The sequence below is a fragment of the Gastrolobium bilobum genome, unplaced genomic scaffold, assembly GCF_033153095.1.
Source record: "Gastrolobium bilobum isolate Gb01-03AN ecotype WA unplaced genomic scaffold, APGP_CSIRO_Gbil_v1 utg8690, whole genome shotgun sequence".
Taxonomy (NCBI): domain Eukaryota; kingdom Viridiplantae; phylum Streptophyta; class Magnoliopsida; order Fabales; family Fabaceae; genus Gastrolobium; species Gastrolobium bilobum.
In genome coordinates this window covers 1-24,943 of record NW_026896141.1, presented here as the reverse complement: position 1 = coordinate 24,943, position 24,943 = coordinate 1, and the positions used below count along the sequence as shown (strand labels likewise).

Here is a 24,943-nt window from a genome sequence, read left to right as displayed (position 1 = left end):
TAAGTGTTGAGCGCTAAAACGTCCACTGTGAGCGTTTTAGCGCCCTGTTACAGGAAGAGGCCAAAACTTGCTGGTGTTGAGCGCTAAAACGTCCACACTGAGCGTTTTAGCGCCCTGTTACAGGAAGAGGCCAAAACTTGCTGGTGATGAGCGCTAAAACGTCCACACAGAGCGTTTTAGCGTGCTGCTATACTAAGAAGATGGAAAATTGCTGGTCTTGGGCGCTAAAACGGCCTGCAATATGCGTTTTAGCGCCCTAAAGTGGAAAAAGATTCTGGTCTTCACCGCTAAAACGTCCAAATCAAACGTTTTATCGTTGGAGTCAGTTAAAGTTAGTTGAGCATTCACCAAGTTTGGACGCTAAAACGGTCATTCCTTAACGTTTTAGCGTTGAAATCAGTTAAAAGCAGTTAAGCATACGTAAAACATGGACGCTAAAACGGCCACTTATGGACGTTTTAGCGCCCACATCAGTTTTCTGTTTTTAATTGTAACACTATATAAGGAAAAGCCTTGACACTTAGATCAGAATCTGGGGGATCTGAACTCTATCTCTCTCTTAAACTTAGTATGACTTCTCTCTAAATTCTCTTAGTTTTTGTATTAGGATTTCCTTGTAATAGTTTGGAGATTGAAGACTTTCAACATGGAAATGAAGTTTGTTTCTTCTTCTCTTATTTATTCCTTAGTCATGTCTGAGTAGAGTCTTTGTAGTCTGAATGCAATGGAACTCCATGATAATATTATGTTGATTTGATTAATATGATGAAGTATTTTTCATGTGCTGATTTGAGATTTTCTGAGTTAATTATTTCTATCAAAGAAGTAGTATAGAACAGGGATGTTTATATGACTTCTGTATTTGATAATCTCAACATCAGAATTCTAGTACTCAAGGGATTGATGCTAGAATTCTGATGTAATCTTAAAACCTTAGTATTTCATGCATGTATTAAGAAAGAGATCACCAAGGGATTGGGGTTTCTGATTAATGTATCTATCAGGGTAGTAAGGGATTACATCTTGATGATAAGTAAAAGGTTGATTAACATCACATGGAAAGGAATTCATCATATGATCAATTTGTATATGGGTTATCATGGAGGAAAGTTGTTTTCTGACTACTTGTTGTTTTTATTAATTCCTAATCCATATTTACTTTGTGTCAAATTACTTAAAATCAATTTTCTGGTGACAAATTATTCATGATTTTTACAAACTCTTATTTGATTCAAATTAGTTTTCTATGGTATATTGGTGTTTGAACACAATTCCTCGTGGGAACGATCTTTACTCATCATTTTATTACTTGTACGACTAGTGCACTTGCTAAACGTCCAACAATTTTTTGGCGCCGTTGCCGGGGAATTTGTTTTTCAACACTAACTGATACTATAGAATTCTGAGATTGAATCCTTTTATTGTCAGTATTTTAGTTTATGTTAAGTTTCTGGTCAATTTTGATTCTGGTACATGCGAGGTACACTTGATCCAAATTTGTTGTTGTATGATCCAGAATTAGAAAGGACATTGAGGAAGCACAAAAGGGCAGCCAGGCAAAGGAGACAGTTGCAAGAAATTGGTGAATCAAGTACGATTAATCAGGAAGATATAATGGCAGAGAATCACAGACCACCACCACCACAGAGGACATTGGGAGAGTACATGACTCCTGCAGTGATTCCTCCAATTGGGAGTGTTGTGCGCCCAACAGTGGAGCCCAACAACTTTGAATTGAAGCCTGCTTTGATACATTTGGTGCAGAAGGATCAGTTTGCTGGAACCAGTGCGGAGGACCCTTACTTGCACATAGAGAACTTCCTATTGTTGAGTGATACGGTGAAGATAAATGGTGTCACAAGATATGCAATTCTGTTGAGACTATTCACTCATTCACTGACGGATGATGCAAGGAGATGGCTGCAATCATTGCCACAAGGAAGTATAACAACTTGGGATGATTTGCAAACCAAGTTCTTGCAAAGGTTTTTCTCAGCATCCAAGAGGGCCAAGTTGAAGGATGAAATTACAAGCTTTAAGCAGAAAGAGTCAGAATCTATTTATGAGGCTTGGGAGAGATTCAAGACTTTGTTAAGGAAATGTCCACAGCATGGAATTGAGGCATGGCAACAAGCAGCAATCTTCCTGCAAGGAATGACCACTAACACTAGAACCTTGGTGCATGCCACTGCTGGTGGATCATTGACTACCAAGACCCCTCAAGAAGCCTTGGATATCTTTGAGTCATTAGCATCTCAAGAATTTGATAATGCTCCAGTGGCTGACAGAAAGACAGGAATTATCAGGTTGGATGGGTATGATGCTCTGTTGGCAAGGAATGATCAACTGATGCAGACACAGAGACAACAGCAGCAACAATTAGATACCCTTATTAAGCAACTCTCTTCACAAAAGGTAGCTTCTGTGGAAACAAAGAGTGTATGTGCTATCTGTGGCAAGGGCCATGTGACAGAGGAGTGTGATTATGGGGGATCATCAGAACAAGCAGAGGTGAATGGAGTGTGGTATGATCAGAATAATCAAAGGAACTACAACAATCAGGGAAAGAATGTTTATATGCCACCATGGAAAAACAAGAATCAACACCTAGGATTCAGCTATAGTTCCAACCACCAATTGAATCCACCATTACATCCTCCACCACCACATATGAAGGAGCAGTCAAGTGATCCTGCTGCATGGGAGAAAGTGTTTGCTCAGTTATCTAAGACAACTCAGGATTATATTCAGGGTTCTACTTCATTCAGGGAAGAGACAACTGCATTCATGCAGGAGACCAGAACTTCTTTCAGAAATCAGGAAGCATCAATCAGAAATTTGGAGACCCAGATTGGTCAATTATCAAGACAGATATCAGAGAGACCACAAGGGAAATTTCCAAGTGATACACTGGTGAATCCTAAGGAGCATTGTAAAGCAATTATGACAAGAAGTGGGTTGGTACTTCAACCAGGGAAAAAGAAGGTGGAAAATAAAAAGAATGAAGAAGAGGTTGTGGTTGAAGATGTAGTTTCTGATGATGAAGGAGAGAAAATTAGAAATGAGAAAAGTGAGAAGGAAGTAGTTGTTAGAGATGTTATAGTTGGAGTTGACAAAGAAGAGGTATGGAAGGACAATAAGAATGAAGGAGAGGTAGAAGTTGGTAAAAATGCTTCCCCACAAAAGATGATGAAGTGGGAAAAGAAGAAGATGGCTGACAAGAAAGAACAGCCAGTTAGTTTATCTCCCTATGCTAAAGTTCCCTACCCTCAGAGGTTGAAGAAAGAGATTCAGAAACAGCACTATGCAAGATTTCTGGATATCTTCAAAAATTTACAAATTAACATACCATTTTCTGAAGCACTGGAAAATATGCCTCACTATGCAAAATTCATGAAGGATCTTCTTACTAAGAAGAGGAAATTAACTGATGGTGAGACAGTGGCCCTAACAGCAGAGTGTAGTGCCCTAATCCAGAAGAAGCTTCCAACAAAAAAGAAAGATCCAGGAAGCTTCAGTATCTCTATTGCTATAGGAGATGTGGAGGTGGGAAAGGCATTGTGTGATTTGGGAGCCAGTATAAACTTGACGCCGTTGACAGTATGTAGACCTTTGGGAATTAACACTTTGAAGGAGACCAATCTTATTCTGCATCTTGCAGATAGATCTATCAAGAGGCCTGAAGGTGTGGTTGAAGATGTCTTGGTCAAGGTAGACAAGTTTATTTTTCCAGTGGATTTTGTGATTCTTGACATGGAGGAAGAGGATACAGAAAGTCTTTTATTGTTAGGAAGACCCTTTTTAGCAACTGCAAGATCTTTGATAGATGTTGAACAAGGAAAGTTGTTGCTAAGGGTGGATGAGGAAACAGTCACAATTGATGTATTTGAAATCATCAAGCATCCTGTTGATGTGGAGGATTGTTTTAGATTGGATGTGATACAGGAGGTTGTGGAAGAAGTGAATAAAAAAGAAGAATTCCCAGTTAAGGAACAAAGATCAGAAGAAGAGACAGGTACAGAGGATTACCAAGAAGAGCCAGAAGTGGAAGAGCTTGAGAAGAAGATTGATGACATTCCAAAAGGAGCACCTAAGGTAGAACTTAAAGAATTACCTTCACATTTGAAGTATGTGTTCCTTGGGGATGATCAAACATATCCAGCAATCATTAATGCAATGTTGTCTGATGAGGAAGAAGGGAAGTTGATTAAGGTACTCAAGAAGAATAAAATGGTTATTGGATGGCAGTTTTCAGATCTTAAGGGTATTAATCCTTCCTTTTGCACCCACAAAATATTGATGGAAGAAGAGGTCAAACCAGTAAGGAAACCACAGAGGAGACTCAACCCCACTATGAAGGAAGTAGTGAGGAAGGAGGTGGTGAAGTTGCTTGATGCTGGGATGATTTACCCAATTTCAGACAGTGCTTGGGTGAGTCCTGTGCAGACCATGCCCAAGAAAAGGGGGACGACTGTGGTGAAAAATGAGAACAATGAGTTGATTCCCACAAGGACAATCACTGGCTGGAGAATGTGCATTGATTACCGGAGGCTGAATAAGGCAACCAGGAAGGATCATTTTCCACTTCCTTTCTTGGATCAGATGCTAGAGAGGTTGGCAAGACATGCTTTCTATTGCTTCTTGGACGGTTATTCAGGGTACAATCAGATAGCTGTGGCACCAGGGGATCAGGAGAAGACTGCTTTTACATGTCCATATGGAATATTCGCATACCGGAGGATGCCTTTCGGTTTATGCAATGCTCCTGCCACATTTCAAAGGTGCATGCTTTCCATTTTTCTGATATGATAGAAGAATGCATTGAAATTTTTATGGATGATTTTTCTGTATTTGGTTCTGATTTTGATGTATGTCTAGGGAATTTAGATTCTGTTTTGAAAAGATGTCAAGACTGTAATTTGGTTTTGAACTGGGAGAAGTGTCACTTTATGGTGACAGAAGGTATAGTTCTTGGACACAAGGTGTCTAAGAATGGAATTGAGGTGGACAGGGCAAAAATTTCTGTGATAGAGAAACTTCCTCCACCTGTAAATGTTAAGGGTGTGAGGAGTTTTCTTGGTCATGCAGGATTTTATAAGCGGTTCATAAAAGATTTTTCAAAAATTGCTAAGCCCTTATGCAAGTTATTAGTTAAGGATCAAGAATTCCTGTTTGATGATGAATGTTTGCATGCATTTCATGTTTTAAAAGAAAAGTTGACCACTGCACCTATCAAGATGGCACCTGATTTTTCATTACCATTTGAATTAATGTGTGATGCCAATGACTATGTCGTAGGAGTGGTATTGGGCCAAAGAGTGAATAAATTGTTGCATGTCATTTACTATGCCAGTAAGATCTTAAATGATGCACAAAAGAATTATGCTACTACAGAAAAAGAATTACTGGCTATTGTGTATGCATTTGACAAATTCAGGCCATATCTGTTAGGATCAAAAGTTATTGTTTACACTGACCATGCAGCTTTAAAGTATTTGTTAAGCAAGCAGGATGCTAAACCCAGATTGCTCCGCTGGTTGTTACTGTTGCAAGAGTTTGAGGTAGAAATCAAGGACAAAAAGGGAGTTGAAAATTTGGTGGCTGATCACTTATCCAGGATTACAGAAAAAGAGCTTCAAGAAGGGCCGGGAGTAGTGATCAGAGAAGAGTTTCCTGATGAACAGAGATGGTTGGGGATAAAGTCTTATCTATCAGTACCCCACCATGGTTTGCTGATTTTGCCAACAATAAAGCTGCTGGATTGATGCCTAATGATTTAACATGGCAACAGAGGAAGAAATTTCTGCATGATGTTAAGAGGTATATTTGGGATGAGCCATATCTTTTCTATAGATGTTCAGATAGTGTGATCCGACGGTGTATTCCAGAGGAAGAACAGAAGGATGTGTTGTGGCATTGTCATGGTTCTGCATATGGTGGACATTTTGCAGGTGAGAGAACTGCAGCAAAAGTTTTGATGAGTGGCTTCTACTGGCCCACTTTATACAAGGATGCAAAGAAGTTTGTGGAGGCATGTGACAACTGTCAGAGAACTGGGAATATTTCTAGGCGACATGAAATGCCGTTGAACAATATCCAGGAAGTGGAGATCTTTGATGTTTGGGGTATGGATTTTATGGGACCTTTCCCTTCTTCCTACTCTAACAAGTATATATTGGTGGCAGTTGATTATGTTTCCAAATGGGTTGAGGCTATAACTACACCAACCAATGATTCCAGGGTGGTGATTGCTTTTCTGAGAAAGAATATATTTTCAAGATATGGAGTCCCTAGAGCTATCATGAGTGATGGGGGCACTCATTTTGATAATAGGATGGTGGAGTATGCCTTGGCTAAGTATGGAGTGAGGCACAAAATAAGCACTCCATATCACCCACAGACTTGTGGTCAGGTTGAGATTTCCAACAGGGAATTGAAGAGAATATTGGAGAAGACTGTTGGGAATGCTAGGACCCAGTGGTCCAAGAAACTTGATGACACCTTATGGGCATATAGGATCGCTTTCAAAACTCCTATTGGGATGTCTCCATTTCAGTTGCTGTTTGGAAAAGCATGCCATTTGCCAGTTGGATTGGAGCACAAGGCTTTGTGGGCTGTGAGATATCTGAATTTTGATTCCAAAGCAGCGGGACAGAAAAGATTATTACAACTGGATGAATTGGATGAGTTTCGTTTTTCTGCTTATGAAAGTGCCAGTTTGTATAAGGAAAAGACAAAGCTATGGCATGATAGGAAGATCACACCTAGAGACTTCAAGGTGGGGGATCAAGTACTTCTGTTCAATTCCAAGTTGAAGCTGTTCCCAGGGAAGTTAAAGTCTAGATGGTCTGGACCGTTTGTGGTAAAGGATATGAAACCATATGGGGCTGTAGAAATCAGTTCTTTGGATTCGGACAGAAGTTTTACAGTCAATGGTCAACGATTGAAGTTATATGTTGGAAGTGCTGTGGATAGGCAACTACTGACAGTTGCTCTATTAGAGGTAAAATAGATCATACCCGTTAGGCTCGTGACGTTAAACAAGCGCTGAGTGGGAGGCAACCCACTGTACTAGGTATGTAATTCCATGTTCATACCATATCCATAAGATGAAGAAGAAATGGGGGAAAATTTTGAAAAATCAAAGAGAAATTTTTTGCTATGTGCTGGGCGCTAAAACGTCAATCCTGACCGTTTTAGCGTCCCAAGAGTTCCATCATTATGAAACTCTCTGGTTGTGCGCGCTAAGACGTTCATTATGAGCGTTTTAGCGTTCACTGACAACACCAATCCATGCACTCTGGCCAACAGCGCTAAAACGCTAAGTCTGACCGTTTTAGCGCTGTGTTGCACAAAGTGTGCATTTTTCTCCGGACAAGGACGCTAAAATGCTGGTAAGCCAACGTTTTAGCGCCCTGTCACTAATTTGATATAACAGAGTTCCTCTGCTCTTTTCCTCTTACAGTCTTATACTTTGCCTCTGTTTTCCACAACGCACTCCTTATCTCACATTTGTATCATCCATCTTCGTAGTTTCTTCCACATCCTCTCATCAACATCAAGGTATGTAACTCATCTCATTTCCCTCCATCACTTATCATATCTGAAGCATGCAATTATTGGGCATTTTCTAGGGTATTTCACATGTTGATTGCCTGTATCATTCGTAGGATTGCATGTTGATTTAGTTTTATTTGTATTATTCTCCTGAACTATTGCTTTTGACTGGTATTTTGGGAATGAGACAACAAATCCAGCGCGTGTTGGTTCTCAGTTGTCTTCAAACAACAACCCAGCGTACACACACACAAGGTGTTCGTGGAAATGCCTGACCCAAAAATTGGCCTGGCGCTAAAACGCTCAGTGTGACCGTTTTAGCGCCCGTCCAGTTTTTACACACATTTAAGGTCTAGCGCTAAAACGCTCAGTGTGACCGTTTTAGCGCCCGTCCAGTTTTTACACACGTTTAAGGCCAGGACGCTAAAACGCTCAGTGTGACCGTTTTAGCACCCAGGCCCTGTTTCATACAAAATTGAGGGTCTACATTATGGCATTGTAGGGTTGTAATTCATACATGTTTTGATCCAAATTCCCCACTACAAGAGTTCTAAACCTGGGAATTGTGGAATTGGATTCATGATATGTCATTGTTTGACATTTGGACTGATTTTCTCTTGTTGTGTAGGCACAATGTCTTTTCCTTCTCAACCAGCTCCTGCTACAAAAGGGAAAAAAAGATATAAGAAGCGAGCACGAGTGAATCAAGGAGGAGATACTGGAGCTGAGCCTACCCCACAGTTTGATGCTCACTTTTGGAAAAGTGAGGAACATGAGAAACGGTATACTGACAAGACTTCCAAGAGGCCATTTGTTAGAGAAAGAAAATTTGTTCTAGAACAGGATGAATATCCCCAGTTTCAGTCTCAGCTGAAGACCAGGGATTGGGCAACTTTTGGAAGAATATTGGGTGATAGCAGTCCTAACATAGCAAGGGAATTCTTTGCTAATGCATTTAATGGAGATCAAGGAGGCCAGAGGACCTTCACTAGCTGGGTGAGGGGAAAGAAAGTGAAGTATGATGCTCACACCATCCAAAAGCTGCTGAAGATAAGGTTCTGTGACTATATCCACAATGCCAGTTGTGAGTTCAGGAGAAACTGGCATAATATTAAAATTCCACCAAGGAGGAGTGACCCAAACCTTGACACCTGGACCAAGATGGGGGCAGCTGAGCCTATTTTGCAGACTATAGCCAAACCTGGTGAAACTTGGGAGTTAACCAAGGATAAGGTTGCTCCCAAGTTGATTTGGTTGAGGCATTTAAATGGTGAGGCTAGAGTCTGGTTTCACTTTGTAATCTCAAATGTCATGCCCTCTTCCAACCAGGCAGAGGTTATCCTGAAGAGAGCTGTCCTGATTCACACTATCATGACAAGGGCGAAGGTGGAACTTCCTATTCTCCTTCAGGACAGCATTTATGATATGGCTCACTCTGACAGTGACTCTGCTGCTTTGGGTCACTGTTCCTTGATTCAGTTGCTTTGTCAGAAAGCTGGTGTAGATGTTACTGATAATGGGGCACCAACTAAATTGCACCCTACAATTGATGCCGCAATGATAACAAAGCAATTGAAGATAGGAGGAGGGGAGGTCACAGGATTGACTCCTGGTAGGAAATCTACAACTCAGAGTGATGATGAATTCGAAGAGAGGCTAAGGTCAGGGGAGCAATGGACGGTGAACACTGACTTCCGAATGAGACATTTGCACAGGCGTCTCCGGTTTATGCAGTCCAGCCAGCACTCATTTCAGACATATATGGTGACGATGTTGAAATCTATATGTGAGGCTCAGGGCTTAGATGTTATTGATTACCAGCCTGCTGTATACCCTCATTCTGATGAGGAGGAAGCCTTTGAGGCAATGGCCCGGACTCACTACGCTGATCATGTGGATGGAGTTACGCCTGCTGATGGTGCTACATCTTCCCATGTTGCACCCACTCCAGAGAGACAGCCTGGTGTTGATGCTACTACCGCAGAGACCACTGTTGCTGCTGCTGCTGATACTGGTGCTATGGATGAGGACAGGGGTATTGATCCTGAGTACAACCCATTGCCTACTGCTGATCCAGGCTCATATTTGGTGTTTAGTGATGATGAAGAGTCTACTGACTAGACTTCTCATTTTGTTTTTATACATTTTCTGTTTTTATGGTTTTATTTTGGATATTTTTAGTTGCTTGTGGTATTATTTTCATTTTGTATATTTGTTAGTACATTGAGATTCTCTGTTTGAATGATGCACTTTTGAAATAGTACTGATGCTATTTGTTGATATGTGAATGTGTTTCAGAATTTGTCAACTGCTTTTTAGATTTAAATTAGTTGCTGGGGACAGCAACGTTTAAATCTGGGAATGGGATGTGAATGAATGACATGATTATGGTGGTATCACACAGTTGATGATGACACACAGTTGATGAGCCACAAACAGGGAAACATCTCAATCCTTTCTTTTAAATTCTTGTGAATATAGTTTTAGGTAGTTTAGAAAGTGTTTTATATGTACAAAGGTTGGATTTAGAGTTGAGATGATGTGAATTTTATGAGAATAGGATGATCAAAGTTTTACATGATGGATTAAACATTTTTGATGCAATTTGAAATCCTTGCATATGTGCTAAATGATATGTTTGCATGACTCGTGTTATGTGAGGAGTAGAGAGATCAGGTTGATGTATATAGAGGAATTCAAGCATGCACTCTGAACTGTGAGACATTGAGCCTATACAGAAATTTTTTTGTTCAAAGAGCACTTCACTGTATGAGTAACTCTAGAACTTGCCCTGTTTCTAACTTGAAATAGTTCATGGTTTGTAAAGTAGAGCTCATTGAGGCATTTTTCTTTTGAACCAAATTTTCTTATTGCATGGAAGCCTTAAGCCAAAAATTTTGTGATAAAACTAAGAGCCCTGCACTTATTCCAGATCCTAAAATTTCAGATTATGTGTTCAGATAAGGGGTAAGGAGGAAAGCTCTGTAGGAGAAAGGTGTTTCTGCAATGAACAAAAATATTAAGTGTTAAGTGTTGGAAATTTGGAGAAAAAGAAGAATGCAATAAAAAAAAAGGGAAATGAGGAAGTAAAGGCACAAAGTGCTTGGTTTGGAAAAGGAAAAGAAAAAGGAAATGAGGAAAAAGGGAAATCAAAACAACACAAAGTGTTGAAAGTTGGAAGAAAAGGAGGAAGGAAGTTCAAGAAAAAGAAAAGTTGTAGAAAAGGTGGTGAAAAGAGCAAATGAAAAGGAAGAAGAGAATGAGAAGGATTAAGGAGTACATAGATAAATTCAATAGTGATCCTCCTCTTATCTGAATCTGATCCATTTATCTAACCTTCTGCAACATCAAATCCTACCTTTAGCCAACTACATGTCAAGTCATTTTTCCTTCTTCTATACAGAATCCTATTCTTAGTCAAGTCATACCACCAAAGCCTCTTTTGTTCTGCTTATGAATCACTGTAACTATGGAAAGTGAGAAGATGGGCAAGCTTATAGTAGTTTGAGTGCAGTGGAGATTGAGTGATGAGTACACCCTTAGACACTAGAGTGCAAGAGAGTTTATTCTCACAATTTTTGAGAAGTTCCAAGTGAGGGGGTGTTTTGTGTTGAAGGTCTCTGCATTTTATCTTACTGATCTGTTGAAAGTCATTGTAATGAGGTTAAGCAAGTCATAGTAAAAGATAGATTGCTAGGTTGTTAGATTGTATCTTGGAACGTTGATCTGTCATATTTCAATCCAACCTCATAAATTTAATGTGTAAAGAATCTCAAGTCTTTCTCTGTCTTTAAAGTTATTTCTGAGGACATCAATATTCAAATCTGGGAATTGTGATGAACCCTTAGTTCATCATGGTTTTTAGCAGGAATTAGGATCAAATTGTGTGATTAAATGATGAAAAACAAGGTTAATGTCCTAAGATGTCCTCAATTACAAGTTCAAGAGCTTTATTGGAAATTTGTATGATTCTTGTAGGAAAAGCAAGCTTGAAAGACAACTGGAGAAGGAAGAAGATTCTGGAGCTCAAGAGGAGAAAAATTTCCTAAGTGTTGAGCACTAAAACGTCCACACTGAGCGTTTTAGCGCCCTGTTACAGGAAGAGGCCAAAACTTGCTGGTGTTGAGCGCTAAAACGTCCACACTGAGCGTTTTAGCGCCCTGTTACAGGAAGAGGCCAAAACTTGCTGGTGATGAGCGCTAAAACGTCCACACAGAGCGTTTTAGTGCGTTGCTACACTAAGAAGATGGAAAATTGCTGGTCTTGGGCGCTAAAACGGCCTGCAATATGCGTTTTAGCGCCCTAAAGTGGAAAAAGATTCTGGTCTTCACCGTTAAAACGTCCAAATCAAACGTTTTAGCGTTGGAGTCAGTTAAAGTTAGTTGAGCATTCACCAAGTTTGGACGCTAAAACGGTCATTCCTTAACGTTTTAGCGTTGAAATCAGTTAAAAGCAGTTGAGCATACGTAAAGCATGGACGCTAAACGGCCACTTATGGATGTTTTAGCGCCCACATCAGTTTTCTGTTTTTAATTGTAACACTATATAAGGCAAAGCCCTTACACTTAGATCAGAATCTGGGGGATCTGAACTCTCTCTCTCTCTTAAACTTAGTCTGACTTCTCTCTAAATTCTCTTAGTTTTTGTATTAGGATTTCCTTGTAATAGTTTGGAGATTGAAGACTTTCAACATGGAAATGAAGTTTGTTTCTTCTTCTCTTATTTATTCCTTAGTCATGTCTGAGTAGAGTCTTTGTAGTCCGAATGCAATGGAACTCCATGATAATATTATGTTGATTTGATTAATATGATGAAGTATTTTTCATGTGCTGATTTGAGATTTTCTGAGTTAATTATTTCTATCAAAGAAGTAGTATAGAACAGGGATGTTTATATGACTTCTGTATTTGATAATCTCAACATCAGAATTCTAGTACTCAAGGGATTGATGCTAGAATTCTGATGTAATCTTAAAACCTTAGTATTTCATGCATGTATTAAGAATGAGATCACCAAGGGATTGGGGTTTCTGATTAATGTATCTATCAGGGTAGTAAGGGATTACATCTTGATGATAAGTAAAAGGTTGATTAACATCACATGGAAAGGAATTCATCATATGATCAATTTTTATATGGGTTATCATGGAGGAAAGTTGTTTTCTGACTACTTGTTGTTTTTATTAATTCCTAATCCATATTTACTTTGTGTCAAATTACTTAAAATCAATTTTCTGGTGACAAATTATTCATGATTTTTACAAACTCTTATTTGATTCAAATTAGTTTTCTATGGTATATTGGTGTTTGAACACAATTCCTCGTGGGAACGATCTTTACTCATCATTTTATTACTTGTACGACTAGTGCACTTGCTAAACGTCCAACAAATTCCCTTTCCCCCTTGATTGATAACATTTTAATGTTTGATAAATGATGTTGTTTCCTATTATTGTCTGCATGTTGTTTCAGGTTACTTTTCTTTGAGCATTTGTTCAACAGTTTCTCTTATTTGCCCTATCCCTAACCTCACCATTGAGTAGATTCAAAAGGTGAAAACTTTTTCTAAAACCCATTTCTCTACTTGATTACCCATTTCATATTACATTGTTTAAGGTTCTAGAATTATATCTATCAGTATTGATAGCTGAAATGAAAAAGGCTTCACGAAGTAGGGGTGTATTGAGAGAAGACTTCGATCCTGTAAGACTGTCTTAATTTCCAATATCATTTTTATAGCTAGAATTGTTATCTTTATACTTGCAATATTTCTGAAGTTATTATTGATGTCATGTGGGAAATTTTTGACTCAGTTCCAACTTGCGGGCACTGCTTTGTATCTTCTTGGTTAGAGTTATTAGACTATTCAACTATTTTTTTATTTGGCTTCCCTGAATCTACTTCTTACAATATAACCATAACTGCTTGGTCTGAGTCTTGTTTGCAGAGGTAGTTCTTAAATTATTTATGCTACATATCAATTTCATCTTTTTACCTTCTTAAGCTTTTTGCTTCCCTCTTAGTGTCCAATATGTATATTTATAACAAGATGTAATAGATTTTATCAAAAAAATCACTTTATAATTTGACACCATGCAAGTACACACCCCGTGTATGAAACTCAATCTCCCACCCATCCCCGCTTCCATCAAATAAATGCTACTACATAAACAAATCATGTTATACTGCAATATAACTTAATAGTTAACAAGTAATCAAAATTATTATTGTATAAGTGTCAAAATGGAATTTATCCCATGATGCCTTGTATCGAAAAGTATTTTTTTTCTTTTTGCAGAATAACTAAAATAGTTACCAAGTAATAATTTATGTAAATATTGTCAAAAGTGAACATTTTCTTTCCTCCAATTTATTTGTGAAATATATTAAGTTGTTGAAAAAAAGTTCAAAAAGATTTTATTTTTAGGATATCATTTTGTTTTGAAGAGGTGACGATAGGGATTCTAGAAATGGAGAATGAACTGGTTACATTTTGTTTTCTTATTCATCTTTTTCCCATTCTCATTTTTCATTCACACTAATCTTCATTTTTGTTCTATATACTTATTATAAAAATGAAGATAGTATAGATGATGCTCTGCTTTTGTGATATTTAAGTTTCTAGAAATAAGTTCATAATTAAAATGTTTTTAATAATTAATCAGGACAAGCCCGAAATGTCTTCAAACTATATTAACAATTCGTTGTATTTGTTCTCTAAATAGGCTTTTTTGATTAAGCTTCTGCCATGGGCCTTTGAAGCATTTTCTTTGTACTTCTTCTTTCTCTTTCATACCATAATGTTATGTATTTTCCTAGTAATATAGACATGTTCTTTCTCTTTGCTTAAGCTATTGCCCTTCTTTCTCCTTGAAGCATATTATTATACTACATTATGTTATGTGTCTAATATTATATTATGTTATGTCATGTTGTTATAGGGTAGAAGAATGGACTCTAATCCAAGTGGAAGTGATGGGGTTAGGGTACCAAGTGACTCCAATCAAGTTCAAGTAAGAGATGAACAAGTAAGAGATGGTGGAGAATCAATGACAGCAAAAAAGAAGAGGAAAACATCACTTGTTTGGAATGACTTTCATGAAGTTGAACTCCCTGAGGGTGGGCGAAAAGCAGTTTGCAACTATTGCAAATGTAGATTTGCTATTGGTGGGAATGGAGGTAGCACTAGCCATTTGAGGAGGCATTCACAAAATTGCTTGCAATGGAAATTAAACCAAGCACGACATAAGCAATCCACTCTAGCGTTTCAATTGACAAATTCTTCCTTGAACCCTTTCCTTACACCCGGAGGTAAGTATTCTAATGAAAAGATGAGAGAAATTATTGCTACTGCTATTATGGTTCATGAGTATCCTTTTAGCATTGTGGATGATACAATTTGGATGTGGGGCTTTAAGTTTGCTAACAATGAATTTGACAAAGTCTCGCGTCAGACAACAAAAAATGATTGCATGAAAATGTATGAGGTAGAAAAAAAAATTCTTAAGGCTTTACTGATAAGTGTGAATAGGATCAGTTTAACCACTGATATGTGGAGATCTAGTCACCAAGTAGCTGAATATATGGTCATCACTTGTCACTTTGTTGATTCAGAATGGAATTTACAAAAAAGAGTTTTGAGTTTTGTTAAAGTGCCACCTCCAAGGCATGAAGTTGATGTTTCTGATGCAATTTTTAAATGTTTGCAATTATGGGGTATTGAAAGTAAAGTATTTTCAGTGTCGGTTGATAATTCTGCTACGCGCAAGGCAAGGCGTTCTCTGCTGTTGTTATGTGGAAATTTCAACATTTTGTTTTCCAGATGGTCCCAAAGTGAGAATGGAAAATCTGCAGTAAGAGCTCTGAATTTGGTTGGATGCAAATGGTTGAGCCTATGATGAAACTATATACAGAGGCAACTGATGGTTCTGGCATTGAAATTTGGAAAGAAGGAAAGTGCTTTGTTCTGGCAATTCTGGGATGCAGACCTTGGTTTTGGATCATCCAAGCAAAGAAAATGTTAGATCATCTAGGAAGTGTTTTAGGTCTGAGCCTGTTGTCGTGAAGTTGACCATTTCACTGTTGAAGTGAATCCCCAGTATATACTTAAAGAGCTTCAATTCAGTATTTGTTAAATTTTGTAAATGATTGTTTGAAAGGAGAATGGGAATAACCTTGAATTTTCAATCTATTAGTGTGAAAATTTCGTTTGTAAAATATAATGCAGAATTTGAATTTCTTGTTTTATGAATTACTCTTAAAAGGGGAATAAACATCAAGTTTTAAAATTTTGTTTTATTTTCCTTGCATTATATCTGATCCTTATGCTTTGTTTTTCTGGTTGGAAATGAGAAAGCTATTGCGGACAGTCAGCGGTGATAACGACTCCCTTCTTGGTTTGGTTTCTGAAGGGGATATGTGTCTGATAACATATTGCCTAAATAAGCAGAGTTTTTTTGACGTTCAGTTTTAACAAGCCTCATAGTTTCCTGTTGCATAAAATGTGGAGATATGAATTTTTTTTTTATTTTTTATTTTGATAAACTTTGAATGTAAAAGTTGTTTTACTATTATTTAATTATTTACTTATAAATCATTAACATAGTGTGACTTTTAAGGCGATTGCGTGTGGGTTAGATTTTGAAAAAAATTGTACATAATGAACCAAAATTAAACTATTTTTTTAATATTAATATTCCATGTCAATGAGAGCAAGCTTACGTAAAATATAGTTTTTTTTATGTTTTAACTCCATTAATTTAGAAGGCATTCATAAGTGAATTAATGAAAATTCAAGTTTTAGTATAAAGCTATTAGGATTAGTGTAATAATAATGGTTTAAGTAGTTTATATAAGATCATATGTTGAAACATTAGTGCCACCATTGTACTGTATCCAATAGAAAGTTTTAATATAACATGCTTGCACTTAGTTGCTACTTCTCTCTTCACAGGATCTTTCCTGTTTGAAAAGAATGGATTTGAGCAACTCCAAATATCTTATTGAAACTCGAATGTTTGAAGGAATCTCACAACTTGAGCATCTAGATCTTACAGGATTTACAAACCTATGCCACGTTCATCCATCAATTGGACTTCTTACAAATCTTGCTTTCTTGAGTTTGTGAAATTGTAGCAGTTTGGTCACCCTCGACTCTGGTAGTTTATGTTAGGAAAATACTTCAAGACTGAAACAGCCCCACGTTCTGATTGTTATTTTATTTGTTGTTGCTTTCCTAGTCTTAAGGTGTCAGTTTAGGAAGTTTTAAGTGCTTTGTTATCTTTGTTTATTTGCATGGAATATTTCTAGGAACATGCTGTTACTGGGTAGTTATCTTTAAGCTCCATAAATTGTAACGTTAAGCTCTACAAATTGTAACGTTTCTGGTTTTAAATAAAAGATAAGTTTTTTGTCTTCTCCTTAAATATATGTTTCTGTTCTCTGTCAAGAAAAACTATTGTTTTTATTTTCTCTTGAAAATTTCCAACAATTGGTATCAAGAGCCCTTTTCTTACGGGACCTATAGAATGGATTCTGAAACAAGTTTTTTCCCAAGCAGCTCTTCCAGTTTTCAATGGGGGAAACTATGATCTTTGGGCCATCAAAATGGAGGCTTACCTAGAGGCTTTGGATCTTTGGGAAGCTGTAGAAGAGGATTATGAAGTCCTCCCTCTGCCGAACAATCCCACCATGGCCCAGATTAAGAATCATAAGGAGAGAAAAAACTGAAAAGCAAAGGCAAAATCATGCTTTTTTGCTGGTATCTCTACAACCATCTTTACTAGGGTCATGACTCTCAAATCGGCAAAAACAATTTGGGACTATCTAAAGGCAGAATATGCTGGAGATGAAAGAATTCGAAGCATGCAGGTGCTTAACTTAATGAGGGAATTTGAGATTCAAAGGATGAAAGAGTTTGACACAATCAAGGAATACTCAGACACATTGTTGGGCAATGCCAACAAGATAAAGTTACTGGGCGATAATTTTGTAGATTCCAGAACTGTTGAGAAAATTCTGGTAACAGTGCCAGAGAGGTACGAAACATCTATTGCTTCGTTGGAGAACACAAAAGATTTGTCTAAAATTATTTTTGCAGAAGTGCTACATGCTCTCCAAGCCCAAGAGCAGCGAAGATTAATGAGGGAATATCTTGCTGTTGAAGGTGCTCTTCTAGCCAAGAGCCAACAAGCTAAAAACTACAAGAAGAATCATCCAGGCAGCAGTCAGAGTAGTGCAACTAATTACAACAAAGGAAAGGGTGAAAAGAAAAGTTACCCACCTTGTCAGCATTGTGGCAAAATGGGTCACCCTCCATTCAGATGTTGGCAGAGACCTGATGCTAAATGCATCACGTGCAATCAAATGGGGCATGAAGCAGTCATATGCAAGATTAAAAATCAGCAGCAAGAGGAAGAAGCTAAGGTTGCTGATCAAGAGGAGGAGGAGGAGGAGGATTGACAGTGGCAATGTGTTTGCAAGCAGCGAAGAGAGTGAGAGTTGGCTGATTGACAGTGGTTGCACAAAACATATGACCAATGACCGAGAGCTTTTCAAAAATTTAAAGCCAACCAACATCACCAAAGTCAGAGTAGGCAATGGTGATTATATTTCAGTCAAAGGAAAGGGGACTGTTGCAATAACAAGTTGCTCAGGTACAAAGTTTATTCCTAATATCCTTTTTGTACCCGAAATTCAACAAAATCTATTGAGTGTTGGCCAATTGATTGAAAGAGGCTTCAAAGTTGCTTTTGAAGATAATTTTTGTCTGATTAGAGATGCAACTAGTCAGGATGTCTTTAAAGTAAAAATGAAAGGGAAAAGTTTTTCTCTAAATCCATTGGAAGAAGAGCAAGCTGCTTTTCCGATCAAAGAAAACATCACAGAAGTTTGGCACAAAAGGCTCAGGCATTATCACCACCAAGGGTTGCTGCAAATGAAGTTCAAGAGAATGGCAGCTGATTTTCCAGAACTTGATGATCACATACCAACATGCAAGGCTTGTCTATTTGGAAAGCAAAAAAGGAAGCTATTTCCGAGGTCAGCAAAAAGAGCCACTTGTAAGCTACAGTTAGTCCACACAGATATATCTGGACCTCAAAAAACTCCTTCATTAGCAGGTAATCGATATTATGCTGCCTTTATTGATGATTTCACAAGAATGTGTTGGATTTTTTTCTTAAAATTCAAGTCAGAAGTGGCTGGAGCATTTTGGAAGTTCAAAAAATTAGTAGAAAATCAAAGTGGCAAGCAAATTCAGATTGTAAGATCTGATAATGGCAAGGAGTACACCTCAAAAAAATTCAATCAATTTTGTGAGGAAGCTGGCATTGAGCATCAGTTAACCACTCCCTACACTCCACAACAGAATAGGGTGAGTGAAAGGAGAAACAAATGCATCCTAGAAATGACTAGATGCATGTTGCATGAAAAAATCTACCCAAGAAGTTTTGGGCAGAGGCAGCTCATACGGCTGTTTTCTTGCAAAATAGACTCCTCTCAAAAGCAGTCAAGGATCAGACACCATATGAGGCTTGGTATGGTTATAAACCATCTTTAAATTTTCTCAAAATATTTGGATGTTTGTGTTTTACTTGTAACAGCCCGTTGTACACCGGTATTGTTAACATTAATTATGATATTAAGCGCAGTTACAATCACAACAATTCATTTATAAAAATGCGAATAAACTTTTTTCGATTATTACGCGAGCATTTAAAACATAAAAAACGTAATAATTAAAAGTTGTGACCGTAACCATAAACTCTTGCGGAAGACTTATTTAAACTATTTGTATAACTTACTTTACTTATTATAAGTTACTAAGGAGTTCCCATAAACTCACTTAGCCAATTTCCAACTTTACGTTTTATACCAATTTGAACATGTTTCACTCTAAGTTTTTTTGCAACCAAACCGCTCGCTATCACACTCTTTTCTCCGAGTATATCTTTGTCTTACTTAATTCCCTTTTTAATAAGCTATCATATGCTAAATTCGGAGCTCATTAGCTCCGGTTATCGCCGTTTGAAGTTGGATCAGCAAATAGCCAAACAACCCCAAAAACAGCTCCAAACCACCCACCTTACTCGATTTAATGCACTCAATCCATTCAACAATTTGCTCTCAAATTTTTATCCTACAAACTAGACATCTCAAACTTCATTTTGATATATCACACGCTTAATTTGACTGAGAAACGAAGCAGGAATTAATTTCCCAAATCCGGTCCAGAATCTGCCTCAGGTGCAGGGGCACATGAGCAGTCCGTGTTTCTCTATTTTTTTCAGGCCGAAGATCAACCCAGAATTTCCTCAAATTTTTACACAAGGTAGAGGATATCTCAACCTTCAAAATGGCGTATGACACGTCCCTATTGGACCTCTATGGAGGGAGATATGCTCTCCCGAAGTTCGCCTAAAATCTGTCAATTCTACAAAAAATTCGCCAGAGTTTCATTTATTTTTCCAATAATCCCAAATTTGTAAAAATCATTTAAACCTCAAATGTACCTAATAAACACATGATAATACAGTAATAATCCAATGGGTGGCACACACAAGGACCAACAACGCCTTGGGGCACTTACAACCCAATCCAGTTTATAGTTATTACACAGTTTATACAATAGAGCTCACATTGTATTTCTTACTTGTTTCAATCACATAGGTCTCATTCACATGTAGTTTCACAATATAATAATGTAATCATAACTCTAACATAGGCCTAAAATCCTTCCATCTTGGTACATCATGCCTCTCTTACATTTACAACATACACTTAAATATTACAACTTACGACTTTAACTTCAAATTTCCTTTTACAATATTACAACACCAATTACAAATTTAGACATAAATTTAAATGATACAAACTGCTAGACCTAGGCATGCCAACATGAACAATATGCCAAATACTGAAAATGTTCCTCTATCACCCTGCAGGCCTCTTGCCCGCTGCTCCAACGCTACAGGTACATCCTGAAATAAATGCCCCGAGACGGGGTGAGATATACGAATATATCTCAGTAACCAAGAGGTTCTGGAGAAAACTCCACCCAATGGTTCACTTCGATGCATATCAATAGAATAAAACAACCACTTTGAAAACGGGATATAGCAAGGGATTTAGAGAAATCACTACTAGAAAATTCACAATCAGCAAGGGAAAAATTCCCTTGCAAAAAAGCCAAATTCCCTTGCAAAAACTGTCTGCGACGGAATTTGCAAGGGAAAACCGTCCCTCGCTAAAACCCTCGTCGCAAATAGATTGCAAGGGAAATTTGTCATATGAAAATTCCCTCGCAAATTGCTACGGAAAAGTTCCCTTGCAAAAAAGTAAATTTCCCTCGCAAATAACAGACCTCTCTACAGTGTCTTTCCGTCGCAGATTGCGAGGGAAATTTCGAGTATAATTTCCCTTGCAAACTTCCGTAGCAGAATTTGCAAGGGGTGTATTAAATTTCCGTTGCAAAAGTTGCAAGGGAACATTTTGATTTTCCCTCGCAAAATGTTACGAATTTTGCAAGGGAAAATTTTTATTTTCCCTCGCAAAATGCTACCAATTTTGCAAGGGAATTTTAAAAATTTCCCCCACAAATCCTGGAATTAAAATAAAAAAATGTATTAAACTTTTCTTAATTTTCCTGTAAACAACAAGGATTCCAAATGAACATAAATACATAAATTGAGCAACAGAAATCCAAAAAATACTGGATAAACAATTAAATTAAAATTAAATAGTATATCAACAAAAGTGAACAACACCAACCATCAAATCTACAACTAAAATGTCTCTAAAGTTCTAAACAAAATAAAACATACAAAAAATATCTGATATATCTCTGAAGTCCTAAAAAAAGTAAAACATACAAACAACAACTAGTATGCCTCTAAACTCCTAGCAAAGTCGTCATCATCATCAGGATCATCATCCGGCGCCGGTCCCTTCGATTTGTTGCAGTTGGCTTCCTTGTCCTGCATTAAAAGTCGGAGTTGTTCCTGCATTTGTTTCATAATGTCAGCTTGCTGCTTCATAAAGTCCGCTTGCTGAGTTAGTTGCTCTGTCGTAGCATGCAATTGCTCCTGCATCTGGGAGTGGGACACCCTTATCCTTTTAAGCTCATCTGCAAATACATTATTATAAAACATTAAGTTAACTGTTTAAAATAAAATATTAATAGAATAGAGATTGAAAATATAAAAGAATTAACTATGCATTGAGTTTACCTGCAGAAACACTGTCAATCTGGGTAGAGGGCCGCTTACTAGGCCTCAGTCGGCTAGCATATCCTCCCAGCCCGACCACCCTTCCTTTCTTGTTGAATCCACCTGCAGCTGTAACCAACATGTTCCCATTATCAGAATAGGAGGAGCTGGATTGACCGTCTGTCGCCACCTGTGCGGACATCTCCTCTTCAAGTTTTTGATAATTTTCCTGCAAGTAAAGAAAAATCAGCACACATATGGACATGTAAAACATGACATAAACCATCATAGAAAAAACAAACGTCAAATAATAAATTATCAAACCGCTATTAGCTTCACTTTGGGGCCTAACCACCGCCTTTGACCAGCTTCAGGCTGCTGGGAATGAGTTTGCTCGAAGGTAGCCCAATCAACCTTTTCAGGCGGCACTTCTCCAGAAGCCTCCTGGAAATACAAATGAAAATCATTAATTCATTAGTTGCAAGTACGAATTGTTGAATACCGAACTAGAAAACTTTTTATACTTACTATTCTTTGTCGATGCTTGCTGATTGGAATCGACCCTCCAGCATATGTGGGTGTGTCCTGCTTGGCCCTATTTTCCTTATTTTGAGCAGATCTCTTTTGAAACTTAGGACAATTTTTCCATTTTTCTTTCAATTGGATTTTTAATGATTCACTACACCATGCATTTTTGCCGATGTCAAATCTTACTTTATGCATTTTATCTGCGAACATTGTGGTGGCTCTGTGATGCCAAGCTCTTGCCAGGTTATGGCGATCCTCGGGCAACCACCTATAATGACTCTGTAAATTGCCAATTTTTTCGATTAGCGCACAAATTGGCCACAAATGTGTAGTTAGTATACATTTTTGTAATAAAACATTAGCATTAACGAGATATACATAACTTACCAGAAATTCATTCATCCAACCATCTCGAGTTTGTTTAGGAACGTCTCCCCAGGTGCTCCATACATGTTTAAAATTACGGAATATTTGATTATCAATGTATTTCATGATCTCATCATAAGGTTCGAACCTGACAATATTAAATCAATTTATTTTATTATAACGATTGAGCAATGCTAGAAGCCACATTAGTACATAATTAGTAACAATTACAACTTACTCTGTGGTGCCTAGAGGACGAACCCATATACGTTTAGTCTGTGGATCACACCTCCCCCACTCTGGCTGAAATGCTGAAGCAGCATCTCCTACCTCGCTTGCAGGGGATGCAACCTGCAAAAGGGAAAAAATGTTAAGCATTAAAAAAGTTAGTACAGAGATGCTTAAAAGAAACTATAATATATATCTAAATCACAAAATGTTGGTTTACTTAACCTGCTGTGTCGGCCCCATCGGGTCAGTGGGAGTGTGAGGAAGTCCTGCACTTCCCGTAACAGAGTCGGTGGTAGATGGTGATGATCCTATCCGAAGTGGAGGGAGGGATGAGGAAGCTGTACGACCTCTACCAGAGGGGGTAGATGATGTCGTCCTACCTCCTCTGCCACCACGGCCTGTAACTCGACCTCTACCGACATTACCATCACTACCAGTACGCCCATCCGTATGAACCATCTGTGAAAACTTATAAACATAATGCAAAAATATATATAAATATAATAAGTATGCAATACGACGTCTACCGCTATGGCCATCCATTTGTCACTAATAGATACATACACCATACAGAGATCCTAAAAGATTAAAAATATAAAACATAATTGTATAATACATATAACAAGTGGCCTGTGAATAAAAATTATTTATTTAGTACAACAGATAAGCTTAAAGAAAGAATAACTGAAATCAATCGGACGATTCCTGTTCTTTGAATTCTTCTTGCCCACCTTCCTCTGGACTCTCATAATCATCGAATTCAGGCTCACTATCTGAATAAATATCTTGTTCATCATCATCTGATTCCTCATTGTCCAATATAACAGGAATTAACTCTAACTCTGCAGCGGAATCAAAAAGATTGCTTGGCACATCATCCTCTGCAACATTTACAGGCAGTTCATGTTCCCCATCATCCTGAAATGGATCAGTCACATCATTTGAGTCTGACTCCATCGACTTAGGGATAATATTCCGGGCTTTGGTTTTGATAACTCCTCTCCACCCTTGTTGGGAAGTAGGGTATAATGTGTAAATAACTTGTTCCGCTTGTTGAGCAAGTATAAATGGGTCGTAGCCAAGTGCATAACTCCTTGACCAATTGACCTCAACATTTCCATATTGGTCAACTTTTGTCCCACGTGAGGTGTTATCAAACCAATCGCATTTAAAGAGAGTAACCGATTTGCCCAACTTGTAATCCAAAAGAATGATATCAACTAACTTCCCGTAGTAATCGCCCTCAGCACCGTCGACTTGCCCACCTCGACAACATACACCATAATTACAACATGACATATTTTGATTCGCTTCTACAGTTGCAAATCTATATCCGTTGACTATATATTTTCTGAATCGGGTGACAACTCTTGCAGCTCCACTTGATAAAATATATGCAACATCATGGACAGCCGATTGGTTTTGTATGAAGTACTCCTCAAACCATTGAGAAAATTCAGACGTAACGTGTTGATCAACTTCGGAATCTGACCATAAAGGATTATTCAAACGTGTCCATTTGGAAAAGTTTCTGTAAGGCTCCAAGTTGATATAAATTCAGGAGGATAATAGTACGATGCAAATTTACCAGTCTCTTCAACGAGATACGCTTCGGCGATAGATCCTTCAACATGCCTCAAGTTACTGACCTTCATCTTTAGTGTGTGTACAAACCTATGAATAGATATTAGGGTTTAGGTAGCATCGTGTGACATAATTAAATGTTTGGATAAAAAAACTAACCTCTCAAATGGGTACATCCATCTATATTGTTGTGGACCTCCAACCCTTGCTTCATAAGCCAAGTGAACAGGCAAATGTTCCATTGAGTCAAAAAACGTAGGAGGAAACACCATCTCTAATTTGCATAGTAGTGTTGGCACGCTCGACTCCAGATGTCGTAACCTTTCAGCATTAAGTTGAGAAGCACAAATTTCTCTAAAGAACATTGAAAGTTCGGTCAATACACTCCACACTTTCTTCGGTAATGCTTTGAAAGCCCACGGCAACAATCTCTGAAAGAAAACATGACAATCATAGCTTTTCATACCGAAT

General features: G+C 37.9%; 1 protein-coding gene and 1 non-coding gene across 2 annotated transcripts; one reads left to right on the top strand and one right to left on the bottom strand.

The window, feature by feature from the left end:
- Positions 1 to 2,010: 2,010 nt before the first annotated feature.
- On the bottom strand, positions 2,011 to 2,117 carry LOC133298004 (small nucleolar RNA R71). Its single transcript, XR_009749711.1, has one exon. It is a non-coding gene; the product is annotated as a small nucleolar RNA R71 (small nucleolar RNA).
- A 12,389-nt stretch (positions 2,118 to 14,506) lies between these two features.
- On the top strand, positions 14,507 to 15,454 carry LOC133297996 (zinc finger BED domain-containing protein DAYSLEEPER-like). The gene has a single exon (XM_061497238.1). It carries the CDS (start codon positions 14,507 to 14,509, stop codon positions 15,452 to 15,454), a length of 948 nt encoding a protein of 315 aa, XP_061353222.1.
- The last annotated feature ends 9,489 nt before the right edge of the window (positions 15,455 to 24,943 follow it).

Coding starts and splice junctions, on each gene's coding strand:
- LOC133297996 (XM_061497238.1), top strand. CDS start 14,507: ATGGACTCTAATCCAAGTGGAAGTGATGGGGTTAGGGTACCAAGTGAC.